Consider the following 25633-nt stretch of genomic DNA (forward strand, 5'->3'; position numbering starts at 1 on the left):
TCCTTAGTACAGTTTGTTAAAATCCTTTAAAGCATGGATGGTTTCAAATAAAACCTCCACCACATGACAGCAATTGACACATCATTTCTTGAAAACCTTCACTTCTGTCTTTTTTCTTTATATATATACATATGAAATTATGACATACTGGAATAAGAAAACAATATATTTATTGTTACTATTTTTAATGAATGTATAATGAAAATGTCAATCATTACTCTTCAACCATTTTTTTTTATTTCAGATATGTTTTAATTTGATATATAACCATAAAAAAAATGTTCACAACATGCAACGATTAGAGGTTCAGCGAGAGATGGCAAGTTTTTTTCAAAATTTTCCAACAATTGTGTACATTTGCGGAAAGTTGGAAAAAAAAGAGTTCCCATCTACTAAAGGTTAAGTATCAATATTGGTGGGGACTGTATAAGGGTACCAGCATCAGTTTAAAAATATCATCTCTGCCATAATTTCAAACTTACTGTTCTTTGTTGCTAATTTTGCAATGCTGCATGCACTTCTTCTTTATGCTGCCTCATCTCTCTGCGGGAATTAAACCCTGCACCACACAGATTGCACTTGTACGGGAGTTCTCCTGCATGTATCCGGCAATGACGTATCATATCATCCCTCAGTGCCAATTTTTTCCCACACGTTTCACACGAATATCGCTTTTCACCAGAATGAGACCACACATGGTTCTCAAGGTGGCATTTTGTGACGAATTTCTTTCCACATAAACTGCAAGCATGACGTTTCACCCCGGTGTGACTGCGCATATGTTGGCTTAGATTAGCGGCTGCTGTAAATCTCTTTCCACACACGCTGCACAAGTATGGAAACTGCCCTGTATGTATGCGTTCATGATCTACCAAGCTATATTTTGAACCCAAGATTTTGTCGCAATATCTGCATTTCAATTTTTGCTTATTCTTTGCTCCTTCGGCTGGCACACTCGGTTTCATTTCTGGATGGTCACGACCCATATGAACGGTACGATCTATGCGGGTGTTGAAAGTTGCACTGCAGTATTTGCATTCACAATATTTCTCCTTAAAATGCAGTGCCCTATGTCTGACCAATGCCCCTGTTCTTTTCACAGCTGTTCCACAAATGTCGCACAAGTGAGTTTTCGCAGTCGTGTGACGAATTTGATGCTGTCTTACGTGACGGAGGCACTTAAACATCTTATCACAAACCGAGCACTTAAGTCTGTCGTGCGTCGCTTGATGCTTCTTTAGATTGTCCATGTTTTTGTAAATTTTTGAACATAAATTGCAAGTAAACTTTGTCTGATTGTGAGATTTCATGTGAAACTTTAAACTGCGCAAGTCTGCAAACTTCTTATCGCAATCCTTGCAGTCGAACTGCGTATGTCCCCGTAAATGAATCCTCAGACTGACCCAACGTGCAAAGGTTTCTCCACAAACAGCACACAAATAAGGTACCGTGCGGCAAGGATGTAGCTTATGCTTATTGAGTAAGGCCTGCGATTTGAACTCTCTATTACATTCACCGCATTTAGCCTTGTTCATTTCATAATGCGTCTTCTTGTGAAACCTGTACTTGAAATAAGAAACACACTTCTTTCCGCACACATCACACACTATTGTTCTCGGCAAGTGAACATCATAATAATGGGCCATCAATTGAACTTTATTTTTGAATTGTTGTTCACAAAGCTTACATTCAAATTCTTTGCTTGAACCTTGCGCAGAGATGGGTTTTTCCACTGCTCGGATGTGCTGGCATTCTTTACAGGACACTAGCTCCTTCAGGTGAACCTCTGTCTTGTGTGCCACCAAATTCCTGAACCCAGAACAACCAAAGGAACAGTACCGACACTGAAACTTAGGAGTTTTAAAATGACGTGCCATGTGCAAATCAAACTCATCCAAGGTAACAAAAACAACATCACACTCATCGCATTTTAATAAATTATTTCTGTCTATCACTTTTTCGGCAGGTAGTTCGCTAATGGATGCCAGCTCATTTTGATGTGTGTCCACGTCTTCTGTCCTGAAACATTACATGGGTATAATTAGTTTAGAACTGATTCCAACACTTGGGCATTCCAACTAGTTTATCTGGACTTAACTTTACATGTTAAACATGATAATTTTCATTGATAAATTATGGAATTATATTGTGTTTAGAAGTATTTAAGATACATAAAAAACTGCTTGAGTGGATTTTATCAGATACAAAAAGCAGGGCATTGTGCAAATAGGAAGCTCAACAGATCACAAATACAGAGCGATCCATTCAAGAGTAGACCGCTGTGCCGCTGCTTGCGCTATTGACAAGAGAGGCACCCGCGGCAGTTTGTCGGCATCGTAGAGTGTGGATGAAGCAAGCACACAACTCCGTAATTATTTTAAAAAGTGATTTACTTACCAGATTTATAAAAGGTGTTCAAAATAGTTGAATAGTGCGCACACATTTACTTCATCAAGAGGTGTCAAAACAAAGGCAGCCAGTTTCAGCACCTTTTTTCATAAATTGGTAAGTAAATAAATCACTCTTTAAATTAGTTACGGAAACTTGCGTGTTTGATTCATGGACAGTCTACAGTGCTGACTTACAGCTGCAAGCACCTCGCTTGCTGATAAGTGTAAACAAGGTGGTCTACACTTCAATGGATCGCTCTGTATAACAACTAAAATAAACATCTAGTATAACCATAGACAAAATCCTGGAAGTTATTTATGTCCTGATGGAATTAAGGCTCGGCAGTTCCTTTGAACAGTGGTAAGGCAGTTGTTTTCAGATTTCCCTCTCCTTTCGAAAAACCATTATGATATTCCAAAATCTGATACTGTTGCCTACATATAGTTTTGTGGATATGCAAGTCTATTAAACTATTGAGAATATCTAACCAACAGTGAAAGCAAACCACATGAAGATTCACATGAGTGCTCCAGAAGTAATTTTAAAAGACATGTAATTTTTCAGATTTTGGAATATAGTAGCAATTTTTTGAAAAAAATTCTAAAACGGCCTGGCGTTGATCAAAGGGCTAGCCCCATCCTTAATCACTGTACTCCATGAAATTAGTAGAATTGCAACTAAACATATCCATTTTGTGGATACGTGGACAGAGGCAATCGGTTTGAATCAAAATGCTATTCATTTTTTCATGCTGTTTTTTATTGCCTGGCAACTTTGTCAGCCATGTACTGACTTGTGTGGCATGCTTCTTTCTTTCTTCCGCCACCAGGCATGCTAGTGGAATGAGAAAAGAAGCAGGTACATGTCTAACAAAGTTGCCAGGCAGGTGGCAAAATTCAATGCAATCCAAAAACTGTGTGGAAAAATGAGTAGCAAGTTGTTTCGAATAAAATTAGTAGCAGATAGTATCTGCAATTGATCCATGATGGCCCAGTCAGTAGAGACAGGTTTGATTCCCAGGACAGATGCTTTCAAGAGGGGAATTTCTGCAGTAATATCCCTGCATGGAATGGCTCTGGGGTTCATCCCAGTATCATAAATTGATAGCTGAAGGGTACAGTTAGCTGGAGAATAGTGCTGATAACATTACATACATTGTGACTGTCAGCATGTTGCAATGTGCAGAGCATACCTATAATATCTACCGCTGATACCACAGATGCATCGGATGGAAAGGAAGGGAAATTTTGAGGACTAAAAATCTTTTGAGTTCTACCCACTTTTTCTCCATGCATTTCTGGAATGAAAATGGCATTTTCAAGAAAAATATCTGACACTTTTAGTGCAGAAAATTTCAACAGAAGAGCTCTTTTAATACTCAACCATTTGAAATTCCCTGTTCTAAGTCAAAAGAAATTTGAGAAACCATTTCTGTAAGTCAGTATTGGGATGGGTAGCGCCCCCCCCCCCCCCCCCCCGATCTCAGTACCCCTAGTAGATATCCTCACTATAATTTTCTCACAAATTGTGTAAAAGACTTGGTGTTGGCTCAGTGCACAGTATCAAAGATTTTAATGGTTCAGTTTGATAATTACATTTTGACTGAAATTAGGAGAAAAATCATCATAAGGGATAAATTTCCTATCTAGGACCATGATAAAATTCAAGTATAATTCCCAGTTTTCAAGGAGAACTTTACAAAAATTCAAGGATACAAGCACATAGTTTCTTTAATTCAACCTTACGTATTACCACCTCTCACCCCCCCCCCCCCCCCGCCCCACACACACACAAATACATTAACAATATAAAGGGTCTGTGTGATTTCAATGTATCCAAAAATTCTAATTCAATTCAATTAAACTGTGTGTATATATATATATATATATATGCCCCATACTCATCACCTCCCCCACCCTCCTGATCCCCACAGCGGCAGGCAAGTTCATCCTTCACCCTAAGGGCACCTGCCACTCATCCAACCTAATTTACACCCTCATTTGCCAAATCTGCGGCAACTTTTACATAGGCAAAACCTCTACCCACTTGAACCTAAGGATTAATAATCACCGTTCCAAAACTCCGATTTCACTGTTGCCATCCACACCAACAGCCATAACACCACCTTCAATAACTGCTTCCGTGTTGCCATCATCCATCTTTTATTACCCCCCCGCTCTGACACATCTTTCCGCAGGCGCTGGGAAAGGGCCTACATAACAGGCATGCACGCCACTATACCCCCCGGACTCAACCTAGCCAACCAGTAACCCTTTCCTCTCCTCCCCAAAATTACCCACCCACCTTACAGTAAACACTGGTGAAAGTACTTCTCGTCATCTATCAACTGTTTCTGGCAACACTGATCGTAGAGACGCTACGGTCAGTATTCTGTGCCTCTTCTCTTAGTAACGCCGATCTTTCTTCTTCAACTTGAAAATGCGACATACAGAAGGTTGTTTCACGTTGATGGTAACGATTTCGGTCACCACGGAGCAGCACGTAGGCATAGCATAGAGCAGCCAGAGTCAGTTGGACGAAATTACTATGTGTTGACTTGCAAAAACGATGGTTGGTGTGTGAGTGAGTGTTTATATGGCACCAAAAATTCCAGTCTTTTGGGAGGGGTACATCTGTGCCCTTTCCGACGTTGGTTATAGTTATAGCCAGATAATTAAACAGTGTCACATGAAAGCATTCCATGTGTCAAAGAAGGGCATCAATGCAGTGTTGAATCGCCACAAAGCTTGCACCGTACCTGTTGCTGGAACCAGTCAAAGTGGGCCTCGGACATATCGGAAGCCCAAGCGTTCCTCCGATGTTGTGCGGAAAGTGAGATCCTTGGTGCGATGTGAAATCCCCGCAACGCAAAGAGTAATTGCACAGGCAGTGCAATGTTTCCCTGCAACTGTAAATCACATCATAGCCCAAGATTTACAACTTGTGTGGAAACACAAGGCTCAAGTTCATAAGCTGCGTGCCTCACATGTCCAAGAGAGGAAAACCAACATTCGGAAACTCTACGAACGCCATCTGGCATGGGACCGCTGAAAGTCTGTGGTGTCCCTGGATGAAGCATGGGTGTATCTGTCGGGATGTGGTAAAAAAAGGGCCATCTACTATCGTCCACGTGATGCAAGAGGTCGATCTGAGTGGGTACGTGAATGTGCTGAAAGTTTTCCATGCGGGTTCATGGTTGTTGGTGATTACTGCCATAGCGGCAAACTTCCACTGCGCAGAGTGGAAAAAAAGGTTAAATAAATGCAGCCTATTACCACACGAATATTTTGGAGCCACTTTACAGACATGATATTCCTTCTCTCTATGGCAGCGACACATCTCGTGTTGTCATCCACCAGGACAAGGCTTGCAGTCATACGGCAAAGTCCAAGCAGGCATACATGGATCGGATGGCACGTGAAACGGGCATTCATGCAATCCCCTTTACAGACATCCCTGTGAAATCCCCTGATGCCTCTTCCATGGATTTTTGTGGGTTTTCGTTGTTGTTGAAACGAGCCTTGAGAAGCAGATGGACCCGCACAATTGAGGGTCTTTGGAAAGCTTGCCACGAGGAATATGATCGTTTGGACCAATGTGTTCTTCAACGCAGTCTCCTACACTGGAAAATCCGCTGCAGGGCCATTGCTGCAAGACAGGGTATCACGTGGAGCACCACCGCTCGTGGCGTCATGGTTTTTCTTAAGGTAAGGTGGGTTCTAACTTTGTTACCATGGACATGAAACGACCTTCTGTAGATCGCGAAATATAGAATAATTTCTCTTCGTGTGGTAAGTGTTTACTGTCTCCTTCATCATTAGTGTTTATCCGCCCTTCTGGCACCTTTTCTGATCCTATTCCTGTGTTTATATATATATATATATATAATTCAAATATTTAATTTAAGGTGCAGAGTTTACTTTTGCCATTTCACTTGCTCAGACTCGAAATACATCTACAAACACAAGGCACAAATGTTACGGAATATACTAATCTACGAAAAATTGTTAATTGTATAAAAATGTCAAACTCAAATTTACCTAATCAAGTTCATTTCTTATCTTGCAATTATCTTCCGTCCAGTCAGATAGATTGTTCTGCAAAGGACACTAACCAAGTAAACGGATTGAGAGAATTCGGTTTTACTTTCAACACAGCTTTCTTTTCTTTTTCTTTCTCAATAAAAGTAAAAGCTAAACTGTAAAAAACTTTCTTCGGAGCACTTGTAAATGTATGAATTCATTTCGATTAAAAAAAGTTGCAATTTTTCACGTCTACAGAGAAGAATTTACGTAGAATTCACACATAATTCCCAGAGCCAATAATTCCCAGAATGCAAGGAATTTCCAGTGAGTAGCCACCCTGCACTAACTAAATATCATCAAGCTGGATTGTGCTGACAACTTTGTAAACTACTCACTGCTATTTTCAGCTTTCCCACATCAGTTTGTGACCAATTTTTCTGACTTCCCCTCGTATATTGCTTACTGTAAATGTCCATGTCTTGAAGGTCTCCACTTTGGGACAATGTTTTCTACTTTTTGTTTAGTGATATGTCTGCTTTACTTAAAAAGCTTTTATATCATACTTACACTGACGGCTGAATTTCAGTTGAAGAATCATCATGTCCCAATTTGGCTTCTGGTTCCTGTATATTGTTTTCCATCTGGGAATATAAAATAAAAAGATATGGAATGAGCTTTTCAAATAGAATATTTATTATGAATGTACAGTGTAAATCTTTAGTAAGGCCTCACCTTTTACAAAAAAACAAAACCATATTGACTTGGAAACACTGCAGCATAAATGCCGAAACTCTATGCAAGATAAGGAAGAGCTGCACAGCTATCGGTCGTGAACACCACACAGAACAGCAATGTTAACCGTGAGTCATCAAGGAATTAGCACAGCGTTTCTTTCTGTGGTCATTCGGCCTCGAAAGAAATATTTCTTGTCCATTTTGAGCTTTCAAGAAATCAGGTTCTGAGCTGGCGATTTATTTCCTTCATGAATGAAAATAGGTTGTTCATTTTTTCGTTTCTTTTCTCTCTTGTCATTAGCTCTAAAACAAATATAAAAAGAAAACAAGCAAAGGTCGTTTCTTTCGGCACATAACTTTGCTATTTTTACGACCATATTATATCCCTGTTGTTTACTTTCAACGATAAGGACGAATGTTGGAGTGACCAGAAAAAATGAACAAACACAATAAGCTCTTAAATATTACCCAAGCTTCGAAAATAGATGCCGGCTCCAGTAGCAGAGTGGTTATCACATCACGCTATGACGCCAGGGGTCCCGCCTTCAAATCCTGGACTGGGCATGTATTTATGAGTGTCCATTCATCTATTTCATCATATCGTCACTCATCCCCATATTTGATTGAGTTTGTGTTTGAAGTCCACTTTATGCACAGTAAGGCTAATCGGGACTGGACCTACAGTTTAAAGTGGGATCCGAACCACTATGTGCCTCCACCAGGTATCTAACCCGGGAACCCTTGATCACAAGGCGACGATGCTACCACTGCGCCATCGGGGAGGCCTCCCATATTTGCAACTTAGCCAAAAAAGGCACAAGAAGCAAAGTAAAATAAAGCAAACCAATCAATCAATCGAACATAGGGTCTCCGGTTTCATAGAGCAGTATGCAAAGCACTCGGTCATGAAGACCCTCAAAATTGAAATAATAAGTGGAACAAAAAACCTGATATTAGAGTATTTTAAGAGTTTAGGCAGATTAACAGTTCACATCAACCTACAACAATTTCACCTGTATTGTGTGATATATGGTTCTGCCCTAATATAATTGAACGTGCTCTTGCGATAATACTTACACATTTCCGTCTTGCAACACACAACCTCGACTCGGCACGATATGTGCATTTCCTTGCCCCTTTTCTGCATTTTTTTTCTATTTAGGATATATTACGTTGCCTTTTTGCCTCTTGGTTAATCCGTGGCAATGAGAATGATTGACCAATTGATAACATGGATGTGATGGGGCACACATGCCTTAATCATGGTTCGAACTTAAGACCTCTGTCTTCAAAGCACGTTACAATCTGCCACGTGTGTCTTTTCGTCTCCAGTCACCATTAATTTCAAGAGGTAGAAAAACGATGTTACTCAAACAAATTGTATAAATAATTTCCATGACCATAAACATTTGTTGCACTTGTTGAGAGAAATCCATACCCTTGTAACGTTATAAGTAAATGTCGACCTAGTTGATGTCCCAGGAACGCTTCCTTGCACGAAAATCACACTGTGTTCACATGATTTACGACTGAACGCCTACTAATGTAAAAGAAATGTGCATCCCCATTTCCATTAATCGTTCACTCTTCATATATTTTGAGGTCATCTAATTCGAACATACGACCCTAAGACAGCTACACACTGCCAAAAAAAACTGCAGTGTCAACAAAGTAATTACTGTATTTTATATATTTTATTTTTGGTAATGGAATATTTTTCCCTTCAGCTTCTTATTTATTTTTGATTTGGTTTATTTTACTTCGCTTTTCTGCCATTTTTGGCTAAACGCGACGATGAGGATGAGCGACGAAATGATGAAATTGATGAAGGGACACTCACAATGAACACAATGCCAAGTAGGTGTTTAAGCAAGCTGTGTTAACCACTCTACCACGGAGGCCGGAATCCTTTTTAGTTAGGAAAAATCGTTCCTTGACAGCGAACTAAGAACAGTTAATATGCGTCACGTCAGAGTTATAATATTTTAAATTCCTAACAATCAATTGGGATTTACTCTTAACCATTGTTTTGCCTACATAAAAACTTCCACACAGTTAAGATCGTTTACACTACGGACAACAGCGTTTTAGTCTATGTTTTAAGGAATGATTAAGCACACTGTGATGACAGAAAATAATAATTCACATGACTATAGTGATGCATTACATCAGTGAAACATTAATTTTTGATCAGAAAGAAATATTGAAAAACGCAGGGACACAATGACCAATTGATTTATTTATTTTACTTCGCTTTTCTTCCACTTTTGAGTAATCATATACAGTGGTGGCCAAAAGTCTGGAAAATGCTTTAAGAAATCTCTTTTTTGGATTTCACATATAAATAAATTTTATATGGCCTTCTATTCTTTTGTTTTCTATTATCCTACACATTCATACAAGTGGCAGGATATTATAACAATTGTTTCTGTAAATAATAATATATTTTTCTTCTTCTTCTTCATCTTCTGCAAAGGTTGGTTTCTCATTTGAACTATATATAATTTTATCAGACTTCAAAGCTTATTCTGATGTAGCAAAAAATATTATAAGGGTATTATTGAGTACATTGTGGAAGTTTCTGTTGCAACATTTTTGGCTTCATTTGTTATTACTGTTAGCACATTGTTGCTTGATAAATACCAGTGATTGTTGTTGCGAAACAGTGGATATCTGTGAATTGAGAAGGTACAGTACAGTTGAATTCTGAACACTTGTTAGTGGGATTTTAAAATTGACCAGGGCCCAGATCAGCATATATAGCATCAAGAGCGTAAGTCAAAATCCGAAATTGCAGCCCAATTCAAGATAGCTCTAAGTAGTGTCACAAAAACACTAAATAGAATTCAAGAAATCGGTTCATTCAAGTCTCGCACATGAAATGGCAGGCCACGTGTTACGTCTAATCGAACAGACACAGCAATCGTTAGATTATGCAAACAATCTCCCAAAACTACTTCTTCTAAAATAAGATCAAACCTTCCAGAAGACATCAACAAACCGAGTTGCCGAACCATTAGACGTAGACTGTTTGATGCAGGTCTGAAATCCTACACTCCAGCAAAGAAGCCGAAACTATCACAAAAAAATATCACTGATCGTATAAAATTTTGTACATATGAAGATATGACATACTCGAATTACAAAACAATATCACACTTGTTACTATTATTAAGAAGTGGGCATTGAAGAAGTCCTTTGTTATATATATTAGGCCTGTAATATTATGGAATAGATTTGTAGAAGTTGCTATTAACTTCTAAACTACTGCATCTTTTTGAAAAATTTAAATTCTGCAAGCAAGAATGAGTAAAATACATTTTAAAGCAAGGTCCAAAAATTAAGGATGTAGGGGAGATGTAGGGGCAAAAAGCCAGATTGTCGAAATTTGCCCACACCTCATGGTAGCACACGGCAGCAATTAACGTGCCATTTCTTTAAAAACTATACATCAGGGGTTCCCGAAATTTTTCGTTTGACGGCATCCTTAGTGTTTCAAGATTTTTCCATGACGTCCAAGTTAGAACACTTGGAACACTCAGTTAATGTGGTTATGTTGCTGGCTTAAAATATTTCAAATTCAGAAACATTTTGTGTGTAAAAAGAACTAAATAAGCACATATTTGGAAAAATCATATCATTTCAATGAAAATATTGGAACATTTCATGGCAGCCCCACCTCGTAAGCCGTGGTGCACACTTTGGGGAACCACTGCTATACACTAATATTTCAGTCTTATTTTGTTTATTAGTATACATCTGAAGGTATTATATACTCGAATTAAAAAACATTATATCCATTTTTACTATTATTAACAAGCCCTGTTTGAAAAACCCTTTGTTTCCCTTTCGTTACTATGGGATAAATTGAAGATAAAAAGTTATAACTGCCCAACCACCGCATATTTTTGAACAATTTAAATTCTAAATGTAAAAATGGGTAAAAGGCAAAATTTTAAGTAACATAGGAGAATTTACAGTTCAGGGAGGAAGCAGGGGCAAAGGCCCAAAGTTCAAAAATTTCTGTAATTGCGCAAAATTTCCAAACACCCGTACTTGTATGTACACAACAAAATATAAATACATTTAAATAAAAATGTATTCCAATATATACACAGATGCATTCATCCAGAAACCACATGCAAAGCAACAAATGTAGAGAAATTGCATATTACCTGTGTGGAAGCCATGTTGCTCTTTATCGCTTCAAGCTTTTGTTTCAGGACTGTCTCAGCTCGTAAGGTGGTTTCAATGAAATAATAGCTCGTGTTTAACTTCTGTATGCATAGATAGCAAATTGATGTAGGGAGTTCATCACCAGACATCAGCTACAATCAAGAAAATTAAACTTTAATAATAAAAATAACAATTAAAAATGTTAAATATAATTAATCAAGGCACTGAGACTAAGAGTTCCATCTACCATATGTAACTGTTACATACAAGAAACGTTGTTAAGTGTCCTTCATTACTGAATTTCTCTGACATTTATATTAGACTGAAATACCTAATCTCTCGCCATCGTGTTATGACTTGTGCAAATTCTGTGTATGAAATTATGATGTGGATGCTTTTCCTGGCCTATTGACAATATCATACAGGAATACACAAATCAGTTTTTCTAGGGCATGTTAATCTTACCATACTGCCATATTGGTTCCTTCTAGGCATATACAGAGAGTTCATGGATCGTTTAGATGCACAATTAAGATTTCATACCATGCACCTTCCTGCCATCTTGCAAAATGCTTTTAATGAAACAATGGCATGTTCCATTAACTACAAGTGTGATTTTTGTACAATACATCTTCATTTTTATGCATAAAGCTTTTGAGTGTTTGGTCTGTGGAATTTCCCACCTCTCTCTTTCTTTCTACTTAGGTTATTTCCTTTTGCTTTCTTACATGTTGGGTTAACACGTTCTCTGCCAGGGTGGTTTCACCAATTCTTCCTCTTGTGCCAAAGTGGCTATTGGACGTTATTTAGCTTTTTTCTGTAAATAATATAACAGCCAAAACACTTTTATGTGCACTTGACTCCCAAGGGTGTCTACCAAAACCCAAAATTCTCGACATTTATTTAATCACCCCCTACTATATATAATTGGAAATTAAGAAAATGTATTTTTTTATTCAATGAAAAAGCCCTACCACAAGGTTGATTAGGATTAAAAATGCTGTACCTTAACAAGAAATTTGGAGTTGCTTTAATAAGTATTCCATAAAGTATAAAAAAACAGTTTACTTACGTTATGTGAGTACGTTCCGTTGGTAAAGAAATGGGCAAGTTTCTAACAATTTCTTTACCAATTGAAACCTTTTACCTTATTCCTTGTTCAACGTAAATTGATGCGGCATGTAGCAATAATATGTGCCAAGGAAGAAGCCTGAAGAAGGGAGCAGTAGACCCTCGAAACGTTGCTTTTATAAATGGAACGTACTCACATAACAGAATATAAAAAAGGGAAAGTTAAAAACTGTACTTACGTATGTGAGTATGTTGTTTCTACTGTAGAACGACGTTTCGGAGATTGACTATCTCCTTCTTCAGGTTCGTATAAAAAAACTAGGTACTTAGCATAGTACTGCGTCGAAATGTAACATGAGGATTGTGGATAAGGGTTGGTTTGGATACATTTAAAATATTATGTTTTTGCTCTAGAGTTACGTAAAAAGCTCGTCGTTCACTAAAAAAACTTGCACAATAGACCTATTCACAGGTAAAAAAGTTTAAAAAGTTAAAAATCTTAAAACCTGCATGAATCACTATACAACTTGCAGGTTCGGCCATTCCTACCCAACTGTGCATCCTAATCCACACGAAGGTCAGTTCTCCACGAATGTTTCCCCTCCCCTTTATTTTCTCATTTCCCCTTATTACGTCACAAATCCAACGTAAATTCACGTTCTTCCTGTGCAGCTTGTATAACTTCCGGAGTGACGTGGAAACCGATATTGGGTTCAATCTTCCAGGCTTTGTCCCATTTTTTGAGGAAATTGATCCACCCTTCTTCCAAATTTCCTTCCTCCCTATTAAGATCATTCTTCCCCCCCCCCCTACAAATATTCGCTGTTTCATACACGTTTCTTCCTAACTTCCTCCCCTCTTTTCTAATTATCTCTTTTTTGCGATTCTATGCCCACTTTCCAAAATGTGTTCTGAGAGACCCATTTTGGGAACTTTTCCCCTTATATCCCTTTTCATGTTCGCTCCATCTTTTACCCATATTTCGACCCGTCTGTCCTATATACTCCTTCCCGCATTGACATTCTATTCGATAAACGCCCTTCTGTTTCTCCTGCATTTCCCTAGTTGTCTTTCCTTTCTTATAATCGGTAAAGTATTTTTCTACATTCTTTGGGGCTTTCATCCCGCAAACAATCCCGAAATCTCACGTTATTTTTCCGATTTTTTCCGATACAATTTGATGGTAAGGGATGCCAACGTACTTTACCTTCCTATTTTCGATTTTTTCCCTTTCTTTTTGATCCCCTTCCTCTTTTTTGGTTTCTTTCCTAATAATTTTCTGTGCTCTGCCCGCAATCTTATCCATTTCTCTATTTTTTAATCCTGTTTTTCTTATCCACCGAATTTCGTTGTCTTTTTCTTTTCCATTATTGCATACTCTACCAGCTCTAATAAAAAAGTTTAGGAATACATTTTTCTTTGTTTTTTCGGAGTGCGCCGATTCCTTGTTAATATATAAGATCCCCGATAGGGGTTTATGATGTACTCCTGTTCTAATCCTATTCCGTTCTTTCAAAATACTAAGATCCAGAAAATTTATTTTTCCATCGCTTAAGTTTTCCTTAGTGAAGTTTATTCTTTTTTTTTTTTTTCCAATTCTTCAAATACCTTGTTCAGTGCTACCCCCTTTCCTATAATTATAGGAAACAGCGAATATTTGTAGGGGGGGAGAGAATAATCTTAATAGGGACGAAGGAAATTTGGAAGAAGGGTGGATCAATTTCCTCAAAAAATTGGACAACGCTTGGAAGATTGAACCCAATATCAGTTTTCATGTCACTCCGGAAGTTATACAAGCTGCACGGGAAGAACGTGAATTTACGTTGGATTTGTGAAGTAATAAGGGGAAATGAGAAAATAAAGGGGAGGGGAAAACATTCATGGAGAACTGACCTTCGTGTGGATTAGGATGCACAGTTGGGTAGGAATGGCCGAACCTGCAAGTTGTATAGTGATTCATGCAAACATAATATTTTAAATGTATCCAAACCAACCCTTATCCTCAATCCTCATGTTACATTTCGACGCAGTACTATGCTAAGTACCTAGTTTTTTTATACGAACCTGAAGAAGGAGATAGTCAATCTCCGAAACGTCGTTCTACAGTAGAAACAACATACTCACATACGTAAGTACAGTTTTTAACTTTCCCTTTTTTATATTCTGGATTTGTGAGTAATACGCGACAAACCTACAAAACTCACATAACGTAAGTAAACTGTTTTTTTATATTTTATTAAGTACTTATTGTTTACTCAAGTGAGTAATTCGCACCTGTGCAAATATGAAGACTTGCTTTAATTATTAATAGCATGTAAAAATTAATGCTTCAGACTTCTTTCTGGATGGGGAATGGCCACATTACTTTATTTAATATTTTTATAAAACTTCACGCATACAAGAACGTAATTCTTAAGAAAGAAAGTGAAAAAATCTTAACCACAACTCAATACAATTTTAGATTTCCAAATATTCAATTTTAACAAATACCGGGTGATTATAAAGTTTCGATCCATTTCTGTGAAAAACAGATATTTGAATCAAACCCATAATGAGAATGGAAAACCTAGCACTTAGTAACACATAATCTATCAAAACTTCTACAGATAATGTAAACCCAACCTCAGAGTAACACATAATCCATCACAGATTACACTGAGCCTTATTCCAAATGACCACCCTGCACATCCACACAAAACTCCCAGCACCGCTGCACGAAACACCTTCTCTAGCAATGTACGATGCTAGAAAAGTTGTTTTGTGTGGACATGCAGTGTGGTCATTTGGAATAAGGCTCAGTGCAACCTGTGATGGATTCTGTGTTACTCTGAGGTTGGGTTTACATTATCTGTAGAAGTTTTGATAGATTATGTGTTACTAAGTGCTAGGTTTTCCATTCTCATTATGGGTTTGATTCAAATATCTGTTTTTCACAGAAATGGATCAAACTTTATAATCACCCTGTATATAACAATGTAAATTCTCTACACAGTAAAAAATAGGAAAAATTCTTGACCACAAGCATAATTTCTCGACTTTTTCTTGACAGGTACACACACTGCTCTCCACGACTTATGGGTCATGCCTTTTGCGCATCATTGTTACACTCGTGACAAGACAATACGCTAGGGAAACCAGTCAACCAAGCCACATATTTCGGCCATAATGAGCAACGTGGCGTGATTGGTGTTGACAGACGTGGCAGAGACCATGTCAATCATGACAAGGATGAAGAAATCACGCTTAACCAAGGTTCGAACCTCATACCTGTGACTTGATCCTTCGCAGCTACAGCTCCGTTCCTTACTATTCCAAGTTTATATAATTTTAAAATCTAATGTATGCCTATAGTGCTACATTTTAATCCCACTGAACATTACGCCATGAAGGCTGGCAAGCTGAAATACATTCCAGCATAAAATACTTAATGGGAGGACTTTAGCTAGATTTTTTTCTTAAAATATGAAAGTATTTTCACATTAATAAAAAAAATATAATTTAATACTTACTACAATGGGCAGAAATCTGGAAATTTTTTCCACTATATCTAGAAGTTCGCCTTCTTCTCCAAAAGCTGATACCAGGTCCCTTTCCTTTTTTGCACACAAACGACAATAAAATTTTTTCAAAGAATGAAGATTATTATCGTCATCATTAAATCTAGGAGTCTGAGTGACGAAATTGTTGGTAGGAGGAGGAAGCTCCACTTTTGTCGTCGGCAAATCTATGAAACAAAATGCAAATATTATTGTAAAACCAATTAAGACAAACCAAAGGATGTTTAAAAATGAAATGGCCTCCCTGATGGTGTAGTGGCAACATCGTCGCCTTGTAATCAAGGAGATCTGGGTTCGATACCCGTGGAGGCACACTTCATAGTGTTTTGGATTCCACTTTAAACTGTAGGTCCAGTCCTGATCAGCCTAACTGTGCGTAAGTGGACTTAAAACAAAGTCTAATATAAATCAGGTTTTAAGTTGGACAAATGTTTGTTACACGATCTTTTTTGTAATTAACAAGATTCTCTGAGTTGCAAACAGTTATACATTGTAAATTTGAGATTTCTGTCACTCAAGTGAATACATGACGTTAAGAGTATGTTTGGACTCAAAAAACAAACTCATTTTTATGCTGAATATGGCTTGTTTTTGAAAAACATGAATTATAGGAAAAGAAACACCAAAAAATTCAGGTCCCTATCCATAAAAACAATAAAAAACACAACACAATTAGGTCATCTATATCCAGAGAGAGTATGCCACAAAATTTACTGAAATAATCTCGAGGAAATACAGTGTCTTTCACAGCCGAAGTGGCCGTGGAGCAGCAGCTATCACGTCGGGACGTAAGAGTGCATCTGCTGGCAAATAGGATGCAACATCCGCATAACTGGAACCGCTAGCTATGTAATGAAATAAGCTCGCACAATTACACTGACAGTTAAAATTAAAATGAGCATGTGCCTTGTTACAAGAGGTGTTGGAAATGATGATGTCCTGCATCCACACATTTATGACATATTTATAGAAAATTTTCACTAACTCGTATCAGTTCCTCTTCCGAAATTGCTTCAATTTCTCTCCTGATATTTTCTTTCAATTCCACTAATGCACGACTTCAGGTTTAAAAGCTTGGTAGCTCACCACGCAGACGTCATGAAAATGTCTGTTTCTTGTGGAAGGCACTGGAGGGAGTTTTGAGGAGTATGTTCCAATTGTGCTCCACTGTTGTCTATTTTCTCCTCAGTGAGCAAACGCTCTTTTATCCTCAGCTTCTTATCAAGAACAGACCATATTACCTTTAATTTATTCACCAGTACCTGAATAAACACTGTCTCTGTGTGAAATAGGAACATTTGGAAATTCTACTGCAAAACTCATTCTAACTTCCTTACAAGAATTTGTAATACACAAGTGTCATACATAAAAATGTTTTGTTTCTAATTGTATGGATAGCATGGCATTATTAGACTGCAGAAAAGCACCAGTAATAGTTAAACTAAAAGAAAACAATCTAAAACACTTGTTAACACCATAACACATAACACATCACCAACATGTGCAAACTGGACACCAGTTATCTGAACACTGAAGCATGATGTGTCCAATGCCAAGGCCAGCATACAGCTATGGGTCTAAATACTGGCATATGCACTTTATATTCAGACATGTTAGCAGCCACTCTACGGCAACCTCAGCCGTTAAAGGCACTGTACAATGTATCAACTTCTAATACTTTGAATTTTTTTTTAAAAAAAGAGACATACCTTCTACATTTGAAGCCTCTTCAACATTAAGTTTCCTTGACTTGGCTACACTTTTTTGCTGCTTTTTTACATGTGATGGCTCCTCCTTTATGGAAGTTGCTTGAAAAGACTGAGAGATGTCTTCTACATTTGAAGCCTCTTTGTTATGTTTGCTTGACTTGGCTACACTTTCTCGCTGCCTTTTAACACATGATGGCTCCTCCTTTGTAGAAGTTGATTGAACAGAGTAAGAGATGTCTTCTACATTTGAAGCCTCTTGAACATGACGTTTCCTTGACTTGACTACACTTTTTTGCTGCTTTTTTACATGTGATAGTTCCTCCTTTGTAGAAGATTGTTTGGCTGCACGTGTCAGCCGTGGTTTATTTCCAACCTGCCAAATAACAATTATTTTCTTACAAATTTGTTAATATGAGGGAGTAGAAGACTATGATTGCAGTTCTGTTTTATGATTTTCTTCAGTACTTACGATTTAACAATTTCTTGAATGCTCGTATAACTACTGTTCCACCCTAAGTAAAAAAAGGTACTTACACGTGGTTCTTATTCTTGTAGGGTAAGAACCAGATGCAGTACTCTCCTTTATTCTCCTCTTATCTGCTGGTTTTGTAGCAGCACAAACAAAGTGATCAGAGTAATGTAGTCAGCTCAGTGGCAAAGCACGGTCTTGCCACGAAAGTTCTTCATCAGTTCCATCTTATCATCACGCATCCTCATTGTCGCAATTAGCCAAAGTGGCAGAAGTGCAATGCTAAATAAATAAAATACAAATACAGAATAATGTAAATGAGTGTGAAGTTTCTAAAAACTAAGTATCTGAGTCACTGGCTCAAAACCCCGAAAGATACCCCAGTGTAGATTTCTAGTGAATAAGGTCCCCTTGTCTCAAGAAAAGAAATAATAACTGAAATGCAATTTACATTTCCAGGGGACATTCTGGAATAGGTGGTCAGCATACACTGAATTTAGAGTAAATGACAGGACTGCCATAGTTCAATTCCCACCACCAGCGAATATACAGGGTGTCTACCAGTCAAGAAAGACAAGGAAAAGACAAGAATTTTTGCTATTTTTTACAGTGTAGTGAATTTACATTGTTATGTACTTGAAAAATTGAATATTTGGAAATCTAAAATTGTATTGAATTGTTGTTAAGATTTGTTCAGTTTGGTGCTTAAGAATTACATTCTTGTTTCCACGAATGATTCATTTGGTGATTTAAGTACACTTTATGCACACTAAGGCTAATCGGGACTGGACCTACAGTTTAAAGTGGGACCCGAACCACTGTGTGCCTCCACCGGGTATCGAACCCAGGACTCCTAGATTACAAGGTGATGACGCCACCACTGCACCATCGGGGAGGCCCTTGTTTCCATGAAGTTTTGAAAAAAATATTAAATAAAGTAATGTGGCCATTCCCCATCCAGGGTGAAGCCTGAAGCATTAATTTTTACATGCATTAATAATTAAAGCAAATCTAAATCTCTTGTTAAAGTACAGCTTCAGTTTTCATCTTAACCGGCCTTCTGATAGGGGTTTTCGATTAAATAAAAATATATATTTTCTTAATTTCCAACTATACCGAAGTATGTGGTGATTAAATAAATGTTAAGAAAAATGAAAAAAAGGTCAAGAAAAAGTGAAGAATTTTAGATTTGTTATTTTGGTAGACACCCTGAAATAAATTTGTTCCCCTGAAGACAAGAGAAAGGGTGTTCTCTTGAAACATAGTTTTAGATTAGCCAAAAATAGAAGCACTACACAGTGCATAACACCCAATTAACATTCCATGCTAATATTGTGCTGAGACTTTTTAATTATTATTTCAAGGCAAAATCAGGAAGGCTGACTCTTGACACATAATGGAATAATAATAATAAATAAAGGAATTATTATTATTATAACAATTGAAAAAAAACAATACCTTCAGAAACAAAGTTGGTACTGCGTCACTTTTTAGTCTAACAGAACCTGAAGACCTCCGTTCAATATATCTTTCTTCAAAATGAACAGAACACAGAGAACTGTAGTTTGTTGGTTGCCAATTCTTTGTTCTTACTGCTTTTATCCATAATTTCCTTCTTTGTGGGTCAACGGGAAATCTGAAATCCATCAAATAACATATTATCAATAAGTTAGTAATGGTCTATACACTTCACCATTGTAAAAACTGTCATTAAATAATATAAATATTTTTTAAAAAATTCAACGATGTGTACTTCCAGGTTTAATTTTCCCTGGCGAAAATTACATTGTAAATACTCCACTATATATACAGCATCGTAATGTAACATGTATGTGAAGAGGATTTTTATTTGCATTAACTCTCTGGCATTTACATTAACTTTTCGTGACATGGCAGCCACAAAGTGCGGCATATGGTTGGTACCTTTACTTCTGTACTCCCTAGAGAACGTGAAATATTTTGCATGGTTAATGAAGATTATGCTGTTATTAATGTTTACCATTGTTTTTATCTTGTGGAAATGTGTTATTGTGAAGTAAAGTATGTCTGTTGCCTTAGCATGAAGCAGAACAGCCCACGTAATATAGCATCCAATATGACATTCCACAACACCAGCAATGGGATGTTGCTTAAAGTTTCATAAATGTATTACAAAATAAAGTAAATCAAATATGAAGGACCGTAAAACCAAAATAGAAGTGAAATTATCGTTAGGTTTGGGGATGATAGTTGTTTTTGACAATTTTTGTTAATTTAGGAGTGCTAAGTTTGATGGCATCATCATTTGCATGTGTTCTTTCGCTATTTGAGTGTGCATGCAACTGGTATTTACTAATAAAAAGTGGCGAGAGTACTCAAAGATGGCAGGTTTTTATTTACATGAGCTGTACCTTGCGATCAAAAATCTCCATTATTTGTGTTCTCCACACACTGGAACTTACTTTATATTACGTAAAACGGCCCACGTTCCTTTTGCTTTATTGCAATTTCATCATGCTACGAATGCAATTTTTACATGGTTCGATTTATTTCTGTTAACACACACTGCGGAGTTTTAGGATTACTTAAGATTTTGTTCAATATATGCTTTCGTAGTTAGGTTAGGCAGGCCAGGTTTGATTTTTTAGCATTAAAATAAATGGTAACAGTTCGTTATATAGGAGACACATTTCTTCTTTTTTTACAGAAGAACCTACTTACGGAAATGAGTTTCGCTAAGGTTTCCAACTTTCGTCGAGGTATTTTCTTTCATCGTGGAATCTATTTGACCGGGAAATCATGTATTTTTCAAGAGAAATATCTCACCGACGCACAAGTGCCATTGCTCTCGCTACGTGAACCGGATGCTGCATACGTTTAATGATGTCAGTGTTTCCAACCCCCCTTTTTTTTTTAACTATGCTTGCCTAACCTAACCAAATCTAACCTTATCGGAAATGGTTCGGGGGGCTATCCGTGAATGGTTCATGGGGCTATCAGTCAGCTACCTGTGCATAATGTACAATTTGCACACGTGACAAACACAATAGTAGATATTTTTCGGTGAAGAAGGTTGGAAACACTGCATACCTACAACACTAGTCAACCTCTGCCCACCATATTGTGTGTTACGGAAGTGAAAAAAGGAATAACAAAAACTACTCTCTATGTGAAAAATTGTGTTTGTTTTCGTGTAAAAAGCATAATGGCACCTTGAACTATGTTCCGCAATACACAGTTGGTAAGTACAAACCATGCAAAACACAAAATATCCGATTTTAATGTGTCTTCGATATAACGAACTGTTACCAAATAAATTTGAATGAATTCTACTAAGGTTCCGATTTACTTCTACATTAATTCCCACTAGTCTAAGATACTTGCAGTCGCTTGTCAACGAGTCCATGGGAAGCGCACAGGCTTGCATAAGGTAATTTTTAAGTTTTTATTTTATTTTATTAAATGTTAAGTATGCCTGAAACATCTGAAATTCCTTTATTTTCTCCTTTTTCACATTGGTACTTACGTATTCTGCATTCCTAAGGATTGTTGAAGGTGCCATTTCATTTATTTTCACGCAAATAATCTCAATTTTCGACATATCGAGTAATTCTTGTTCGTTCGTTTTCGCTTGTCTTACACGCAATATGGCGGAGAAATCGGTAAATATGCAATATCACCCGAACGGATTTCTTCAAATTTACAGGAGAAACTACTTACTGAAATCAGTTTCTGTAGCATTGTCGAAGTTCTTCGAGGTATTTTCTTTCGCGGAAACGGAAAAATTCACCACAGAATGCTGCAGAACAAGAAATAATCACTTTTTATGTAAGGAACTTGCATTTCCTCTAAAGCGACAACATTATGCCCTTGTTTCCATTATGTACCTGCAGATGGCGTGAGCGTCAAAAGTCATGCGGTCTCGCCAGTGTTTCCAAACGTGCATTTTTTTTAACTATGCTTACCTAACCTAACCTTGCTGGAAATGGTCCGTGGGGCTATCTAGAATGGTTTTTGGGGCTATCGTGAATGGCTTTTGGGGCTATTGTGAATGGTTTTTGGGGCTATCGTGAATGGTTTTTTGGGGCTATCCGTCAATGGTTTGTGATGACATAATTAACATGAAAGGAGGTATTTTTTGGTTAAGAAGGTTGAAACACTGCATACCCACTCCAAATCGACAAAACACAAGCACAACGTGCGACGATCCCTTACGAGTGCACGCCATATTGTCTGTTACCCAAGCGGAACACTGAAGACAAATAATAACTCTTAATATGAAAAGTTGACACTATTTTATGGGAAAAGGCATAACTTCACCTTAAAGAATCTTCCGCAATGCAGAATAAGTAAGTATCAATTCTAAAATGAACGAAATAAACGAGTGAGAGGTGTTCAGGCTATATTGCATAATTACCAAGAAATCTTGACTAGCGTTGATGATCAGTGGTTATGCAGTGTTGCAACCTTCATCGAAAAAATACCTACTTTCGTGTTACTGATTTTGTATTTTTTTCCAGGTTCGAAAACCCCATGAACCATGCACGGATAGCCCCATGAACCATTCATAAATAGCGCCACGAACCATGCACGGCAAGGTTAGGTTAGGCAAACAGTTAAAATTGTCATGTACTTGGAGAACAACGGTGTGGTTGGAAACACTGACCGGGGGTTACATCATCGAACGCACGCAACATTTGATTCACGTAGTGGGAGGACATAGAGGCAACAGCTTTCCTGCATTGGAGAGACATTAATCTCCATAAATACATGATTTACTGGCGAAATAAATTAAGCAATGGAAAAAAACACTTCCACGACCTTTCAAAAGTGTACGGAAATTTACCTTTTTTTTTTCAACATAAATAACTTTTGGGAATGGGTAAATGTCTGTTATATCGGAGACACTTTTCTTCAAATTTACAGGAGAAACTACTTACGGAAATGAGTTTCTGTTCCATTTATCAAACTTCGTGGAGGTATTTTGTCATTATGGAATGCTGCATAACAGAAAATAAGCACTTTTGATGTAATAAAGTAGCCTTTTGTGCAAAGCGACAACATTATGCCGTTGTTTCCATTATGAACCTGCAGATGGCGGGAGTTCGCGAGACGAAGAAGTTTCCAAACGTGCCTTTTTTTTAACCAGAATTTTTTTTTTTAACTATGCTTACCTAACCTAACCTTGCCGGAAATGGTTCGTGGGGCTAACGTGAATGGTTTTTGGGGCTATCGTGAATGTTTTTTGGGGCTATCCGTCAATGGTTTTTGGGGCTATTGTCAATGGTTTGTGGGGCTATCATGAATGTTTTTTGGGGGCTATCCGTTAATGGTTTGTGATGACATAATGAACACGAAAGTAGGTATTTTTCGGTTAAGAAGGTTGCAACATTGCATGCCGACTCCAAATCGACAAAACACAAGCACGACGCGTGATGATCGACCGCTGTGCGCGAAATATTCTATGTTCCGCAACGGAAGAAAGGACCCAAAAGAATTACTCGTAATGTGAAAGATCGAAGTTATTTTCGTGTAAAAAGCATAACGGCACCTTGAAATAGGTTCCGCAATACACAATTGGTAAGTACGAACCATTTGCAACTAAAAATATGCGTTAGAAATGTGTCTCCGATATAACAGACATTTACCTAACTTTTTTTCTAAATCCAAACGGAGCTTATTACTTTAAGGAAGGTTCAAATTTCGTGTGACAATGATTGCCAAAATTCTACGATAATTAGTCTTCCTGCTAGATGTGGTGTTTCGATGAGACCGCCAGGGAGTTAATGGATGCATTCAATAGCTGAGTAACGTAAATAATGAAACAAATTCCTAGTGCAAGGCGAAATCGTACGAGCCTTAAAATTAGTGTTATGTATTACACCCTGTTACGAATGTGCAGAATAACACACACAAACGAACAAAAGGGTAATGATACATTACACTGGCATAGTAAATAGATTCTCCCAAATCACAGAATTACGGGGCCGTACATTACAAAGGGGAGGAGGACTACTTACTTATGACATGTAATTCCGTCTTTTTTCTTCTCACTCCCATTTGGGCATTGATATGCTGAACACTTCACCATTATTTAATAAATCGCATATAAATACTCCTTTGTTAAATTCTTTAGCTTGCAATACGCGAACCAGGGTGTTGTGTTCCGGCAATTTCGTACACACACAAATTCGGTATGGTATCCCTTATTGCACAACATTTGAGCAACATTTTGTTCCGACGTGACGTAATATATACGTTATTAGGTTTGGTTCTATTAGCAAAAATAGACTGATTTTTATTTTTTGCTAAGAGAACTAAGCTAGCCTAATCTAACAACTTAGGCATTTAGCCTAAAATTAGATGCATTCTCTGACGCAAGGTAGCCCAAGGGTTGTGCGGTAAGGGAGACCCACATCGTCAAGCTCTCGCATTTCTCGTATGAATGTAGGGGTGGAGCGGGACAGAATTTTTTGACTCGGGATGGAATTTTTTAAAATCCCGACATTCGAGACGGGAAATGTTAGAAATTTTCCGAAGCTCTGGAAATCTTGAATTCTACACGTCATTTTCACTTTTAGTGATTGTTTTTGCATTTCTGGAATAAAAACTAACAATTTCCGATAAGTTCCAGAAACTTACAATGCAGAAAACGTCGGGACTTAACGACTTTTTAAAATGACCATTCAGTATTTCCCGACTGCTCGGGATCCCAAAAAGTCGGGAATTCATTTCCCGAAGTCGGGATGAGGACTGGAATGTTTTTTTTCCCGGTCCCGACTTTTCGGGAACCCACACTATCCTCATCAGCATGTTTTGCAGTAACAAGGCCGAGTCTGCTGCCACGTGTATTTCAGCTGTAAGAATAACCGTCAAATTTGCTCCTGCAACGTAATTCGTCTGCTAAGAGGATGTTATAAATCTTAAGAACAGATGAAGACGATAAAATGAAAATCTGAAGTTATTTGAAAATGATTCTCTCAAATTTCGGAGATGGGCTGCAGCTCCATCTCCCCACCCTCTTCTACGCCAGTGGCTACAAACTCCTGCAATGGTTCCCTCCGGGGGGGGGGGGGTCCGCTGGGTGAAAGAAATATCACGTGAGGTATATGTGGGCAGTAATTTTACTTTTAAAAAAATAAAGGCAAATTTCGTTAGGCCTATTGTTAAATTCATCGTGTATGTTCATTTTGGTGGATTGGATTGATTGATTGTTTATTTTACTTCGCGTTTTGTGCCGCTTGGCTAATTTGCGAAGATGGGGATGAGTGATGAAATGGATGAAAATGGACATTCACAAACAACCATACCCGACCGGGATTCGAACCCGGGATGGTGGATTGGAGTATGTACACTCACCTCACTTAGTACTCCGGCAGTTTGTTTCTTTATACAGCATATTTGCAGAGGCTACATGCACCTTATTACTGACTTCTTTGGCCGTACTATGCCCACTTGCAGAGGAAGATGATTAGAAGGCCAGTGACATGCACAAGGTGTAGGGGGTCATGCCCCCTTGACT

At 37.8% G+C, this 25633-nt stretch overlaps 1 protein-coding gene across 1 annotated transcript; it reads right to left on the reverse strand.

The window, feature by feature from the left end:
• Positions 1-214: 214 nt before the first annotated feature.
• Positions 215-24458, reverse strand: LOC146003641 (uncharacterized). The gene is made up of 7 exons (XM_083141969.1): positions 24132-24458; positions 19591-19768; positions 17664-18036; positions 15907-16121; positions 11326-11478; positions 6984-7057; positions 215-2019 (listed from the first exon to the last, which is right to left on the reverse strand). The coding sequence occupies exons 1-7, from the start codon at positions 24200-24202 to the stop codon at positions 495-497; spliced, it is 2589 nt and encodes an 862-aa protein (XP_082998095.1). The 5' UTR covers positions 24203-24458; the 3' UTR covers positions 215-494.
• Between the last annotated feature and the right edge of the window lie 1175 nt (positions 24459-25633).

Source organism: Lepisma saccharinum, chromosome 20 (assembly GCF_977018435.1).
Source record: "Lepisma saccharinum chromosome 20, izLepSacc3.1, whole genome shotgun sequence".
In the NCBI taxonomy this organism is placed as follows: Eukaryota; Metazoa; Arthropoda; class Insecta; order Zygentoma; family Lepismatidae; genus Lepisma; species Lepisma saccharinum.